The following is a 16398-nucleotide window of genomic DNA, read 5'->3' as shown; positions in this document are numbered from 1 at the left end:
AAGCAAGGGCTACTTACACACTAAAATTTTTGACTCCTAGGCAATTGCTTTAGAGTAAAAATTAAACTTCTAAGTTATATAGCTACAATTAAAAAAAGATAGCATGCTTCTCCTTTAGGTATTTTCGCATTGAACAATTCTGATACAAACACCATAGTTCTTCCCATAGATATTCCGATTTAATTAGTTTGGTTGTGGCTTGGGTATAGAGAATTTTTAAAGCTCCCCAAGTGAGTCTAATGCACAGCCAAGTTTGACAACTGCTGCTTTTGCTTTTAATGAGAATAGCTGTGGGCTCTGGATTTAGCTACTACTCTATATTTCCGTCAGTTCTCTGCTTCAGTGGCTTTAAAGATTAGAATTGCTAACCAGTCTAAAAAATATTTAGGAAAGAATTCTGAAAGGGTAACATCAGAAAGCCCTGCAATGTTGATGAGCAGCTTGAGATCAGAGGCAGCATCTGCCATTTCACCACTGTATCTGCAGCCTCATGTGGAGAAGATGCTCAATAGTGTATTAGAAATGAACACATAAATGGCAAAGCGGTGGGAACATGGAAGAATTTTTTAAGTTTTTCAGGTCTTTCTGTAGTTACTGACTTTTTAAATAATAAACGTAATATATTCAGAAAGAAGATTGTAAGCATCCTTAAAATAAAAGATGAAATTCCAGTGTGGAATGTCTACCCAACCTCAGGTATGTTGAGGTGCTGTTGGCAGAGGGGCCCAGAGGCTCACAAAGAAGGGCTTCACTACAGGGGCATTGCCAGCCTGTAGTGTGCAACAGTGTCATTCCCTTTTTCTATTACCAAATGTTTATTGAGTCTTTATGGTGTATGGGTGCATGCTGGGAATATGAATTTGCATTATTTTAAAATAGTGCCTCTTATTTGCTTAGTTCAGGAATTGTGAAGAGCTTTCACATAGTCATTGTGTCTTTATGTTTTTTCTGCGATGTAGACATAGTTCTGATTTTACAGGTGATAACACTGAGGTCAAGGAGATGAGTTTTTCACTGAACTTCAGAAGAGCGAGGATTCTCCGTAGACTGTTTTCGGCTATATTCCTGGGGCACTGTATCTGGTACCTAGTTGTTGTTGTTTAGTTACTAAGTTGTGTCTGACTCTTTGCGACCTCAGGGACCGCAGCATGCGAGGCTCTTCTGTCTTTCACTGTCTCCCAGAGTTTGCTCAAACTCATGTCCATTGAGACAATGATGCCATCCAACCGTCTCACCCTCTGTCATCCCCTTCTCCTCCTGCCCTCAATCTTTCCCAGCATCTGGGTCTTTTCCAGTGAATTGGCTCTTTGCATCAGGTACCCAAAGTGTTGAAGCTTCAGTTTCAGCATCCATCCTTCCAATGAATATTCAGGGTTGATTTCTTTTAGGATTGACTGGTTTCATCTCCTTGCAGTCCAAGAGACTCTTAAGAGCCTTCTCCAGCACCACAGTTCAAAAGCATCAATTCTTTGGCACTCAGCCTTCCTTATAGTTCAACTGTCACATCTGTACATGACTACTGGAAAAAAACATAGCTTTGACTATACGGACCTTTGCTGGCAAACTGATTTCCTTGCCTTTTTAATATACTATCTAGATTTGTCATAGCTGTTCTTCCAAGGAGCAAGTGTCTTTTAATTTCTTTATAATTTCTTAGCTGTACTCATCATCCTCAGTGATTTTGGAGCCTAAGAAAATCTTTTTACTTTCTGGTACTTGGTAATGCTCAACAAATACTGATGAATGAATATATGAATGAATGAATAAATAAACAAATGTAAGAATGAATGCATGAATGTGTGATGGAGCAGAGACAGATTGATTCCAAGTCTGCTGGTCATAACACAGCATTCCCAGTGGGAGTGGGAAGAGGAACCCACATCAGACCAGAGGAACAATACTGATAGAAAGAAGAGACATAAGTGAGGGATAAGTTGTAGTAAAAGACTCAGAGATTTGGAGAGGAATTTGAGATTATGGATGCAGGAAATGAACATGACATATGGAGACGGGAAGCTCATAGTCAAGTCCCAGCTCCATGAACTAGATGTGGGACCATAAGCCTATAAGTATTCCAAGTATACCTCCTTTATTTCCTTATCTTTAAAGTGGGGCCAGACTGTGGAAAATGGTATGGACATTTTTCAAAAAACTGAAAATAGAACTAACATATGACCTAGCAATTCCACTCTTGGGTATACATCTGGAAAAAAAAACCCCACTAAATTGAAAAGATATTTGCACCCCAATGTTCATAGCAACATTATTTACAATTACCAAGATATGGAAGTGACCAAGTGTCCATCAGCAGAGGAGTGGTTAAAGAGGATATGGCATATAGCAGTATACACAGTGGAATACTACTCAGTCATAAAAAGAACAAAAATTTTTGCCATTAATAGCAACATGGATGGATTTGGAGGGCATTATGCTAAGCGATGTATGTCAGAGAGAGAACGACAAATACTGTGTAATATCATTTATATGTGGAACCTGAAAAATACAAGAAATACAGCAGACAAGAAGCAGACTCACAGATAGAGAACAAATTAGAGCTTACCAGTGGGAAGTAGGGGGAGGGCAAGAGAGGGGTGAGGAAATGGGAGGTACAAATTATTGGGTATAAGATAGGCTCAGGGATGTACTGTAAAACATTGGGAATATAGCCCAGATTTTGTAATAACTAAATGGAAAGTAACCTTTAAAAATTGTATAAAAATGAAAAAATAAATGGTAATTTTGACAAAGAAAAATAAAGTGGAACCAGTAATACTACCTATTTCCTAAGGGTGTTGTATAGATTAAAGGCAGTAATAGTCATAAACATATTTTGTAAATTCTAAAAGAGCTATATAAATGTTATTTTATTATCACTGTTGCTTTGGTATTGGTACCAGAAAGGGTTCCTGGAGATCACCTCTTCAAACATGAGTCACAGCTAGTCTTCATATTTTGGGAAAAGCCCAGCATTTATGTAGTGAGTACTTAAAAGTTAGGAGTTACAGAGTCAGGATTCTACTTAAATTCCCAGGACAGAGTAATATCATTTTTTAAAGCTTGAATAAGTTTCTTTACCCTATTCAGAGTTGTCAGAGTGTTAGCTGTGTTTACTCTCCTGCAATGAAGTGTAAGTAGTGCGAAATTGAAACCTATTTATGAAATTTTAAAACACCTTTGTTTACTCGTGGACACTAACCATGCTGGTATTTATAACAGACAGTGAATAATCCTGATCGTTGATGTTTAAATAGCAGCTTCACCAATGAATGTATTTTTGTTTTATTCCCTGTTCTTGTCATTTGATAGATTTTGCTCAAGTTAAGAAATAGAATCTTCTGAGAGGGTGGGAGGGAGAGCTGCAATGGCACAGTGGAGCCAGGGCTCTTCTGGCTTGGAGTCAGACTTGGACACAGGTCCCAGTTCTGCCACTTTCTGGCTGTATAACTTTCAAAAAATTGCTTAACTATTCTGAGCTATAGTTTGTTTATCAGAAGGAAAAATGAAACTGTTAATACATACCTAAAAATGTCATTGTGAGGATTAAAGGAAAAAATATGAATGCAATTTATTTAGCTATTCAGTTCAGTTCAGTTCAGCCTCAGTCGTGTCCGACTCTTTGCGACCCCATGAATTGCAGGATGCCAGGCCTCCCTGTCCATCACCAACTCCTGGAGTTCACTCAGACTCACGTCCATCGAGTCGGTGATGCCATCCAGCCATCTCATCCTCTGTCGTCCCCTTCTCCTCCTGCCCCCAATCCTGCCCAGCATCAGAGTCTTTTCCAATGGGTCCACTCTTCGCATGAGGTGGCCAAAGTACTAGAGTTTCAGCTTTAGCATCATTCCTTCCAAAGAACACCCGGGACTGATCTCCTTTAGGATGGACTGGGTAGGAAGGCTAATTATGCCACTAGTCAAGGGAGGTTCCACTAAAGTCATTGTAAGCAGTGACTTGGGACACAGGAGTTAGAGGCTACTCACAATAGCATTACCTTCTTTCTCTCTTTCTCTTTCTGTTTTTCCTGTAGGTGGTTCTTCATTTGCCAGCAAACCTTCCACACCAACTGGATTGGGTGGTGGATTTCCACCTCTCAGCTCGCCACAGAAAGCATCTCCCCAGCCCATGGGTGGGGGGTGGCAGCAGGGAGGGGGCTACAACTGGCAGCAGACACAGTCCAAGCCACAGTCCAGCATGCCCCACTCCTCTCCCCAGAACCGGCCCAACTACAACGTGAGCTTCTCATCCATGCCTGGGGGCCAGAACGAACGTGGGAAAGCAGCAGCTAATTTGGGTAAGGATGATGGTATGGGGCCTGGCTAGAGGGTACCCAGCGGTATGCATGTCTGAAGAAGGAGACAGGGAATTTGGCAGTTTCTGAGGCAGTCTTTGAATTGTAATGATGCAGCACGATCCCTCCCAGTGCTGTGCCTGGAGCTCCTTGGTTTATCATTCTCCTCGCACACTGTGGTTTTGTGAGTGCTGGCTCACCTGTTTGCCTCTTTCCACACTGAGACCAAATGGTGGGCAGGGACTGGGTCTTTTTTTGACTCATTAGCATTAGCACCTAGCAGAACACTAGACAGGTAGGAGGCACTAAAGGAGTATTGAATGGAAGTGAGTGGATGGGTGGATGGATCTTGAAACTGCCATCCCTTTGGAAGAGAGGGTGGAAGACGAAAGTTGGAAACATTTCAAGCACTGCGTTCACATTTTACCTTGGATCCCAGTTAGAGGAGTGGACATGTCTTGGACATTTGGTCTTGATTATGCTCTGGCTGGGGGATGTTCCTGAGATCTTTGGGTTTCCTGTGATGGTTTTTCCCTCTCTTCTGAGAAGAAAGTTAAAAGAACACAAAGTGGCCCAAAAGCTAAGGCTGGAGGATAACTCTGGATGGGATTCTTTCTTTTTTCAAATGGGGTTCTTGATAGCAAGTTAAAAATAATATATTTTTCATAGAAGGGATGGTTACATTTGAATTTTCTAAAAGGCCTGTAATGATATGTTTTACATCTCAGTTGATTTCATTATACCCAAGAATGGAATGTATAGGGACGTGATGAGGAAACAGGCCTTTCTATGGAACATGGGAAAGGAAATTCTTCTGCTTTTCCTAGTAGCTTTAGCTGACATCTTTTGAGGGCTTATTATATGTCAGGTGCTATTCTAAGCAGTTTTCGCATATTATTTCATATAATCTCCAAACCCTTGTTGTAGACAGAGATCAATAATTTTCTTAGTCCATACAGCTTGTAAGGGACAGAGCCAAGATCTACCAGGGCAATGTGACTCCAGAGCCCCTACCATTCACCACCACACCCTGCTTCTCACGATACTTACATGGCAAGGAGTCTTTTTTAGGTCTTTGTAACATCGTGTTTGTTCTTTGGTTAGCAGTGGATATTCTCTGGTAATTCCGTAGAGTCATTTGGCTTCCCCTCCATTTTTATTCTGAGTAGATATGGGGTGAGTGTTGTCAATCAGTAAACACTTATGGAGTATCTTCAGTGTAGAAAGCACTGGGGATACAGCTCCAAACAAGACAGACAAAACCCCTAATCTCAGAGCACCCACATTTGAGTGTGTGTGTGTGTGTGACAGTGTGTGTTCAGGATGCCTGACAGTATAGGGACGGCAGGTGGGTTTCAAGTGAGACAACAACGTTGGTTAAAGGCATGGACTGAATGGACTCTTGTGTTGTGGTTCTGTTTTAACAGCAAACATTTAATAGCCAGGCACTGTTTTGAGCACTTAAAAATATTTAACTCGCCAATTTTCACAACAACCTTATGAGATAAGTCATGTTATTAACACCACGCCTGGTTGACAGATGAGGACACTGAGGCAGGAAGATGGTAAGGAACTTGTCCCAAGGTCGCATTGCTAATAAAGGCAGAGCTGGAATTCAAACCTGGGGGTCTGTCTCCAGAGCCCTTGCCATTTGCTACTACCACGCTAGGCTGCTTTTCCAAGCAGATTGATAAAGATTGTGAGGCCAAAACCAGACTTAGGGGAAAAGAGTTCTGTGATGGTCTAAAGTGTCAGCTGAGTGTGGGCAGGGAAGCAGCAGTGTGCGTGCATCTCAAGTACCGAAACCCAAGTCATAGGCCCATCACTGCTGCTAGCCAGTTGTAAGACTGGGGCCTGAGGTGGGGGGAGCAGTGGGTAGAATCGTGACTGTCCTCATCTGTGAAAGGATGGAACGGTGGACATGGAATCATGGAATTAGGTTCGTGCAACAACCCAACCTCGAGTCTGAGCTTTGCCGTGGACATTGCATGTGATCCTGAACAGATCTCTTAAGTTTTCCAGACTTCACTTTCCTCATCTATAAGATGGACATGACAGTCTCATACTCTACTCACAGGCTAAGTGAGAGGATTAAGGGGCATAGTGCCTGTGAAAGCCCTATGCAGTATGCCTAAGTGTTATGATAGTGTGTTTATGAGTAAACACTATAATAATTTTAAAAATATTATGTTGCAGAGGGGAAACAGAAAGCAGCTGACTTTGAAGACCTGCTCTCTGGTCAAGGTTTTAATGCTCACAAAGACAAAAAGGGACCTCGAACAATAGCTGAGATGAGAAAGGAGGAAATGGCTAAGGAGATGGATCCTGAGAAATTAAAGGTGAGTGAGCCCCTGGCCCGCAGTGACTATCGTGTTGTGTGGAACCGTCAGTGTGGGACTAACCTACAGAAGGTGCCATGTTGAGTTTCTAGCATCCACTGTATCTCATTTGGTTCTTGTAGTTGTGATTTGAGTATAACTGTGTCCTTTAATAGAAAAATACTTTCAGGGAGTGCTGTATATGTTGTTTCATTTCTTTAATACAATGCATTTATTCCATAATATATAGTGTAGATTTTCTTCATTCACATTTTCAAATAAGCAATGGCACTCTTTAAGATGTGATCTTATTATTCAGATGGCATTGCAATATGTAGGTAAGTCATTATGATTTGGTGGTAAGAAGAATGTATTATTTATGTTCTCTGTTTCTGCTTTGGTAGCTTTATATAGGACTAGATTGGCTGAAGCCCTGAGGATCTCTTCTTTGCTGATAGAGAGGGAGCTATTGATTGATGTGCCTGAGAATTACTCACTCCCATAATGTTAGACCTGGAGGTTTGGGAAGGTGAAAAGAATGGAGGCTAAGGGAAGTGGGGTCTCTGGCTTCTACACTGCTTCACTTCACTTTTAACCAGAGCATTTCTACTTTTATCTGTTTCTGATTCTTGGATGTCTAGGTAAGATTTTATTTGGAAAAAGAGAATGTTTTCATATTCTTTTCTTCTAAGGTTTGCAAACCAGTGTCTATAACTTCATTGTTTCATAGATGAGAAAACAGAGATGTTACTTCATAGCTGAAGATATTATCTGGACAATGGTTAATTGGGGGACAAAAGGATGGTTATGTTGATGAATGGTGTGAGGTAGTGAAACAGTTTGTGAAGATCAAGAGAACTGGAAAGCTTGTCACAGACAGGCTGAATTCCCACGTGACAAAATACACTGACACTGTTCCAGCCTGGAAGATGAGAGTCTAATCTAGCGCTCCAAAGCCAGAGTGGCACAACCACTCAGTGTTACACGTGTGGAAAAATATACCACTGTTGTTTTCCATAATTTGTTGAAGATGCAGCGATACAATTTGCAGTACAATATATGATGCTCTGTTTACATTTGCTATTCACTTCAGGCAGTGTTATAAAGGTTTTATGTTCCTGCCACAAACACTGTGCTCCATCTCAAGAGCCTTTGTGTATTAGGTAAACTTTGACAATTTTCTGGAAAAGAAAGTGGTTTATGTCTTTTAAACCATGCTTGGTTGTTTAGTTGGTATGGAGTATTTCATTGTTTGGGAGAGTAGTCATCATTCACTTTGACTGAGCTTCTGTTACCTGCTAACTGCTGATTCCTTGTTACAAACCTTTCAATTTAGTGACCTCATTTGTTGCAACTATGATGATGCAAACTATGAATGGTCATAGTTGGAATGAATGACTAAATGTATTGATTCATTTAACAGACCTTTTCAAGCTCTTTTCCTGCCAGGCATACTGTTTCGGAGTTAGAGTGATATGTAAGAAACACAATCCTTCTTCAAACAGGTCTGCCTAATGGCAGGGGAAAAACAAATGCACAATTATGGTGAAGTGTAGCACATTTTATGATAGAAATATGTTTAAAAGGTAGCCTGGAGAAATTTGTTTTTGTTTTTCCAAGGAATTTGTGTGTGTGTGTGTGTGTGTACATGTCAGACACTCTACTAGACATAGCAGATAGCAGGGACCCAGACAGACATGATGTGTGCCCTCATGGAGTTCATACTTTAGGCATAAGTCATTAACTCAGGGGGACCAGAGAGGAAGGAAGGTATTTAGATTTTCCAAGGTGGAACAGTGTGAAATTCCTGAGCAGGCTTTTGAAGGCTGATAAGGAGTTAACCAGAAAGAAGAGGTGTAGGGGGCGGAGGAAGAAGAGCCGTTCTGGTAGTGGGAAGGATGACCTTGGCAGGTACCTGATGTTGCTGGAGCTGGAGGGGTTTCCAGAGTCACAGTGGAGATGCTCTGGACTCAGAAGCATTTGAATTTCTTAACTGCCCCTGTGTTTACAGATTCTAGAATGGATTGAAGGCAAAGAGAGGAATATCAGAGCCCTTCTGTCCACAATGCACACTGTGCTGTGGGCTGGGGAGACTAAGTGGAAACCAGTTGGCATGGCGGACCTGGTCACCCCGGAGCAGGTGAAGAAGGTGTACAGGAAGGCCGTGCTGGTGGTGCACCCGGATAAAGTGAGTACAAGCTGTCCTCCCGCACCCCTGGGGTGTCTGGTCCTCCTGTCCTTGGTTTATAAGCCTGTGTCAAGGAGTCATACTTTCAACTTGCTTCTTATTAGGCTGTTTATATGATAAAATAAATTTCATAGGCTCAAAAAGGTACTTAAACAGTTATACTTTATGACACAGAAGCAAAGAAATCAAGCTATACATTACAAATAATGGAATGAGGGCTTTACTTAGGTATGAGATTCATTACTGACTAATTTTCAGGGATCAGATAGAAGTTGTGCCTGACTTAAGGATGAACTCAGAGTTGGACAGAGGAAAATTTTCTCCTACAGTAATATGGCAGTATATTCAGCCAGGATTATACAGTGAAAAAACTTTAGAATGTAGTTGGTAAAATTGGTGAGACTCAACAAAATATTGAAAATGGAGTTAAATTCATCACTATATTGATTTTGGCAGTTTATTTTCACTGAAGTACATACACACACACACACACACACGCTCTGCAGTGTCAGAGACTTCAACCAGTGGATGGCCCGGTTGAGATCACCATAACAAACCTCCCTGACAGAATTGCATCACTTGCCATCATATGGACTTTGTTATTGTTGACTAGTCACTAAGCTGGTTCTGACTCTTTGTGATCCCATGGACTGTAGCCCACCAGCCTCCTCTGTCCATGGGATTTCCTAGGCAAGGATAGTAGAGTGGGTTGCCATTCCCTTCTCCAGGGGTTCGTCCCTACCCAGGGAGCGAACACGCATCTCCTGCATTGTGGGCGGATTCTTTACTGCTGAGCCACCAGGGAAGCCCCATCATATGGACCGTGTGAGTCCTACAGTGTGAGGCTGTGACTGAATCCTACTTGAGAACACACACTTGAATTTGATGTCTTAGATTTTCATCTCTCTAAACTTTTGCTGACAATCCAGATAGTAGTCAAGAAATGATGTATCTCAGTGACTTGAAGAGAAAGGGAAAGAGCCCAGAAAAACCCACAAACTGTATGCCCGTGTTATGGGTCTCCAAGAAAATTTTTTTAAGAAATAGAATAAACAGTGTTTCAAAATGCAGTCCATCAATCAGAGCTACGCAGTCATGAGCCTTTGTCATTTGGTAGGTAACTCTGGAGAATGGAGATACATCTTGTGCTGACCAATAAATTCTCTGTTACCTACTCAGTGACTGATCACTACTACCATATGTGAATTCCTGGGGGAGGGCTTTGTGGAGAGGTCATAGTAATTAGGGTCATGTAGATAGGGCTATCTTCCCTAGTGTCTCAAGCGGTATAGAATCTGCCTGCCCATGCAGGAGATGCGGGTTTAATCCCTGGGTCAGGAAGATCCCCTGAAGAAAGAAATGGCAATCCAATCCAGTATTCTTAACTGGGAAATCCCATGGACAGAAGAGCCTGTTGGGCTCTGTGGAGTCACAAAGAATTGGACATGACTTAGTGACCAAACAGCAACAGCAGCAAGATGGGGCTGTAAAGAGAGAAATGGTCTAACAGAAAAAGATTTCAATTACTCAGAGCCCACATAGCAATGAAAATTTTAATATAAATAAAATTTTGGTCTGTGGTATCTAATGTGTATTTTTTTTTTTTCTGTAGGCTACTGGGCAACCCTATGAACAATATGCAAAGATGATTTTCATGGAGCTCAATGATGCCTGGTCAGAATTTGAAAATCAAGGCCAAAAGCCCTTGTATTAACTTATGAGCTTTTCCATTTCTGCTGCAGACCCGTGCTAATGCTTAGTGTGTGTCACAGTTCTGAGGTTTTTGCAGGTGAACCAAAAACTCCAGCAATGTGTATCCAGTACTTAACTGTTAAGTTACTCGTGAATTAATTCCTCTTTAATAAGGAATGTGAATGTTTGTTTTCTCAAGTCCCCACCATAAAAAGTCCAAAACAGGAAAGGAACTTTTAGTCAGATGACCTTGCAGAGTTTTTTTTACAACATTCCAGCCTGCCCTGTGGGGAGCCTACTCAGCAATTTGTGGGGAAATTGAAAATAAAGGCTACCAAAGGCATAGCACCCATCTCATTGTCTGAGGATAGGATAATGAGCCAAAGTTATAATAATAGGATTACATGATGGATTTTAACTAATAGTTTTGAGATTTTCTTGGAAAGATAAAATTTGAGCCATGGCTTTACGTAGACTTCAGGAACATGACCATTAAGTTTTGTTTGTTTGTTTGTTTTTTAACAGAAATTTACTATGGTCTATAGTATAATACTGTACATCTCTTTTGGTCAAGAGGACTAACAGATGTAAAAGAACCTGAACTGTGGGAAGTAATTATATTATAATCCAGTGATTACTACCAACACTTCCTTCCTGGATAAGCTAAAATTTAGTGAAAATGTTGACTGAAGAAAAATAGGGACGCTAAAGCTGTAGAATCTGTATTCCTGATCAGAGAGTTGGGCTACTATCTTCTTTTCCCTTTAGAAAGATGTGGTAGCTTGAAGAATGTCTTAATGCCATAACAACAACCTGATTTGATGAAACTTCTAATTTTTCCTGTAAGGCTTAATGCTCCTCCTTTTTCTTAGCAGAGAAAATGCTCTTAGCTGAGAACAGATTGTAAGGCAGTTTGGCGTGTTCACAATTGATCAGGAAGGCTGTCTAGTATGGATCCCCTGTCCTCCAGGTTTGTGATTGGCTGGGGGAAGGAAATCGATGACCACAGTGACAGGGGCAATTGCAGTGAGAGACAGAGAGAGGCCACTTCAGGCCACTTCAGACCAAGTCACATGGCTTATCAAGACTGGCTTCTCTGAGGAACCAGGTTCTTCTTCCCACCTGATGAAATAGGACCGCTTGGATTATTACAGTGGGGTTTATTGTTCTAAAAGTTGTTGGGGGTCCACAGGAATAACAGTTGCACAGGAACGTCTGTGAAAATAAAGCAGGAGTGAAACCTTTGCAGACTTCAGACTGGTTGGATTTCAGTTCAGTGTTTTGGCTGTTTGTCACGTTAAGGGGCAAGTGATTGTTTCCATGACTTTGGTAGATCTCTTTGGGTGTGCAGGTACACGGTGTGCAGAGGATATTCATACAAGGCAGATGGGCAGAAAGATCTTGATCTAATCTTAAAAGGTTTGTGCTCAGTATTGTGAAAAGCTTTCAAAAATTGTTTTTAAAAGACAATCTTTTTTGTTGTTTCTTTCTGTTTTTCATTTCCTTGTGGCAAACTGTACTGGAAAAGCAGCATGTCAAAAATACTTTATGTTCTATATACAGCTCTCTTCTTTCTTTCTCTCTTCCTTTCTTTCCTTCGTTCTTTTTTGTTGTTGTTGTTATAAAGGTTCATTATTTATTTTACCTTTTGCTGACAATGTGAAACTCGCCTCAAATATTCTCTTTTTAAATATACAGCTGTAAACTGTTCAAAGTAACCATAAAAAACTAGGTGTTATTTATTAACATATTATAAAATAATGTTTGCAGTATGTGCTTGTCTTATTTAAAATTGGAATGTGAGACATGTTGCTGTGACTTTTTTTCTCATTCACATCTGTAGATATTGTGTGAACTACAGTATATAATAATAATTAAAAGGATACTATGTGAATGTCACGTACATTTTGAAATGATAGAACTATATTAGCTTGGTATCATGTTTGGATAATTCATCCATGTTCACAGTTTAAAACATCATTAAACATTATGTAATTAGCAATGAGAAAGAATCTTATCTAACTTAAATTTGGGATGCTCCCTATCTCTTTTCCGGATACATTATAATTCTGGACCCCTATTTATCTCAAACCTCTTAACATATGCAGACCAACAGGTTTTCGCATTCCTTTTAAATATCTGATTGTGACAGAGCTTGTTGTTGATCGGATTCACTGTTTCATTCATATTTATTGTAATATATTTTTGTTTTGTAAATATGTTACACTCAACAAAATGTGATTGGTCTAAAATATTTGTAATGTATATTAAAAGGCTCAAAAATATTTGTAGAAACATAAGTTATTTTTTCACTCATAGGAATGTGACAACAAGCTTGAATTACACCTTCTGACATGATTCACTTTTAAGAAAAGTTATGGGGAAAGAATATGCTGCTGCTGCTGCACATATAATACATTTGCACCAAAACATAATCTGATAGAATTTATTGATTTATACTTTAACCACCCCCCTTACCACCCTTGCCTCCATATACAGACACACTTTTGATCATGCTGCATGAATGCTGTGTTCCTAAAAGAATCAGCACAGAAATCCTGGCTCTAGCTAGGATATTAATGCATTTTTGTGCTGAGGCAAAGGGTTGGATCCTGGGAGTCTGAGACTTTGTTGCAGAAAACAGATCATTTAGCTCTTTAAGAAGAGAAGCAGCATGTTTGCTTGGAAACAAATGTTGCAAATCAAAAGTATTTGAATTATCATTGCTGTATCCCTGTCTAGAAGAATCTTCAAGTTGGACCCTAGGTGGCGCTAGTGGTAAATAACTCTCCTGCCAATGCACGAAGCTTAAGAGAGGTGGGTTCCATCCCTGGGTGGAGAAGATTCCCTGGAGTAGGAAATGGCAAACCACTCCAGTATTCTTGCCTGGGAAATCCCGTGGACAGAGGAGCCTGGCGGACTATAGTCCATGGGGTTAAGAAAGAGTCAGACACAACTCAAGCGACTTAGCACGCTACTGAAGAAACACTGTGTAAGGAATGAACATGCAAGTTGAATTCCAGAGCCAGTTATCACAGCAACAGGACAGTTTCCCTGCTGACAACATCTACGGGGGAATTTAGGTCAAGTAGACAGGTTTTGGTTGTTCTACAATCTAAAATGGGGAACAATTCAAGTGCTGATTTTCTGACTTCAGATTTAAACTGTTTAAGGTTTGATCTCAGCTTTCCTACTCAGTAGGTACCATCTGAGCCTCAGTTGTCTCATCTGTAAAGTCAAGATAATAAAACCTAGTTTATAGTGTGAGAATTGAATGCAAGGAGAGAATATAAACAATTTATCCTAAGAGGTCCTGTTTAGTCCTAGCCAGTTTGACAGAGGACGTGGATCTTATATTTCCAAGTAACACACTGACAACAAGTTGGGAAAGGGTTCAGCTTCTAAGGTTTTTACTTTCTGTTTTTGATTGAAAGTCTTCTTTATTCTTGAGGAAATACAGAATGGGGTAGTAGAAGAACAGTTTTTCAGTGAACCTCTGGTAAGAGGAAAGCAGATTTTCTCAGAAGATGGTTAAAGCCTCTGGTAAGATGGCTAAGTTCCTCTTTAAAATGTTTCGTAAACTGGGAAGAACGGCTGGTGTGGGCAGGAAAGTTACTGGAGACAAATACTGTCTCTGCATTTTTCTGATTCTAGACATCACCCTGGGGCAAACTCCTCATCTTTTTGCCATCTTCCAGTTTCTTACTGCTAAGTCCAAGGCACTCAAACCAAGCTTTGCCTCTGAAGTGTTACTTTTCTCCAAATCATTTCTCTTCCATGGGACTAGCCTTAGGGTGATATGGGAGGCTCCAGCAAGCCCTTAAATATGGTTTTCTACACACCTGGTGCTGTGCTCAGTCTCTCAGTCATGTCCCACTCTGTGCAACCCTATGGACTGCATAGCCTACCAGATTCCTCTATCTATGGGATTCTCCAGGCAAGACTATAGAAGTAGGTTGCCATTTCCTCCTCCAGGAGATCTTCCCAACCCAGGGATCAAACCCAGGTCTCCTGGATTGCAGGCGGACTTTTACCATCTTGTGCCACCAGGGAAATCACACACATTTGGCAGGTGGTTGGAAATCGAAGGGAAAATGTGAGATTTGACCCCATAGAAAATCCTCATCAGTTAAGGAGAATTTTCCTCATGAGTGCAGCTTTGCACTTCAGTAAGGGAGCTAAAAAAGGGGCTTCCCTGGTAGCTCAGTGGTAAAGAATCTGTCTGCAATGCAGGAGATGTGTATTCAATCCCTGGGTTGGGAAGATCCCCTGGAGAAGGAAATGCCAACCCTCTGTAGTATTCTTGCCTGAGAAATCCCATGGACAGAGGAGCCTGGCTACAGTTCCATGGGGTCGCAAGAGCCAGACATAACTTCGTGGCTGAACCACCATCACCACCAAGTGAGCTAAAAACCCAGGCTGCAAGAGTTTGGGTGGTGGGCAGTTTTCACTGCCACCCAATATAGGGAACTCAGAATAGGGAAAGAGAAGTTCTCAGTGATCTTGGATAGATCACAGGCTACAAAGTAAAGAATGCAGTGTAATTCCGGATCTGCAAGTTGTGCAGTGAGCTAGGGACTAGCAACAAAGTTTTTAATAAGTGTACCTTCTATCTAGGAGGAGAAATGGGAGGATCTAGAAACATAAACTCACAAGTAATTAAACGTGTCGAGACAATAATATGCTCAGTGTACAATTTAAAAAAGGAAACCAAGCAGGGGTTCTGAAAGGTGGTGGTAGTGAGATTTTGTGTTTCTATAGTCAGGGGAACCTGGATTCCCCAGAACTCCTTTAGCTTTCAGTCCTGTTGAAAAATTTTAAAAAGAAAAAGAGCGCAGCATCATAAGGTGTAGGGGTTCTCAGCTAGAAAGAGGGATAAGTGACCCATAATCCAACCTTCCCCAAAGAGTTGTGTGAGCAGGGAAGTCCTAGCCTTTCTGGGCCTCTTTCTGTAGAGGTAAAATGAAGCCTTTGGACCAGATGGTTTTTAATATCTCTTCCAGATTGTACCCACGAAGCCAAAACTCTGCCCTGTGAGCAGACTACGAAGTGGTCCAGTGAAGTCTAAACTAGCTTTGCCTACCTGCAGACCTTGAGGCCCATGATATAGAAATAATAGCTGTTTATTTAAATGTTCATGAAAGCCTCAAGCACAAAATAGCTTGTTTTTCGTTTCTATAGATACACCTGAGTGTAAAGGAGAAAAGGCTATTGCCCGAAAAGCGCTCAAGTTGGTATTATTAAGCAAGGCCAGGCCAGGCTCCTTGGGGCCAGGCTCCTTGGGGCCTCTTCTCTGGTGTCCCCATCCCTTCCTCCGCCACAGCTACGTAAACGCAGACAGGCACACAAACGCAGTCTAGGCCTTAGAGAAAGTAATACCAGAGAAAGCAGGTATCCCTGCTCTACCGACTATAATTTTCCCCCTCCCCTATTTTCGCTATCCTCACGCAGAAATTCCTTGCAGCCAGGAATCGCGGTTCCCGCCCTTCCGTGCTATGGTGGACGCGTCCCTAGTGGGCTGTGTTGGGGAGCTCTGGGCCCGCGGACCCAGCGATTCGGCAGAGCCGGGATTCTGGCCAACCGATGGAAAGGAGGAGCGTGGGGCAATTTCGAGGATTATGCAGAAGCTCAGGACCTAAGGGAGCATCGTCGCCGCTATCCTGAGAAAGCGGGTTTGCGGTACACTCCCATCAGCGTGACGGGTGGGTAGGAGCGGGGATCTCCTTGGGTGGGCGGGAGGAGATGCGGTCTGGTCTGGGTGGGTTCTGAGCGGCGGGGACAGGGGCGGGGCTCTGAGTGTGGGGGGCAGAGACGAGCAGGGGCGTGGCTATGCGTAGCGGGGGCGGGGACTGGCAGGGGCGGGGCCCTGAGTGGCTAGGCCTGGGGAGATCGGAGCCGTCAGGGGCGGGGCT

The 16398-nt window shown here is 41.8% G+C and overlaps 1 protein-coding gene across 8 annotated transcripts in view; it reads left to right on the top strand.

Annotated features, from left to right (window-relative positions):
• DNAJC6 (DnaJ heat shock protein family (Hsp40) member C6) overlaps positions 1-12769 on the top strand; it is a 175558-nt gene extending 162789 nt beyond the window's left edge. For 7 of the 8 annotated variants that reach the window (XM_055585565.1, XM_055585568.1, XM_055585564.1 and 4 more), the window contains 4 exons: positions 4028-4291; positions 6485-6627; positions 8618-8794; positions 10407-12769. In XM_055585565.1, the coding sequence (XP_055441540.1) occupies positions 4028-4291; positions 6485-6627; positions 8618-8794; positions 10407-10508 (686 nt within the window). In that variant the 3' untranslated portion in view covers positions 10509-12769. The remainder of the gene's footprint in view (positions 1-4027; positions 4292-6484; positions 6628-8617; positions 8795-10406) is intronic. The other variant, XM_055585572.1, reaches the window with a different exon arrangement.
• The last annotated feature ends 3629 nt before the right edge of the window (positions 12770-16398 follow it).

Source organism: Bubalus kerabau, chromosome 6, assembly GCF_029407905.1.
Source record: "Bubalus kerabau isolate K-KA32 ecotype Philippines breed swamp buffalo chromosome 6, PCC_UOA_SB_1v2, whole genome shotgun sequence".
NCBI classification, from domain to species: domain Eukaryota; kingdom Metazoa; phylum Chordata; class Mammalia; order Artiodactyla; family Bovidae; genus Bubalus; species Bubalus kerabau.
This window is presented reverse-complemented; position numbering and strand designations above follow the sequence as displayed.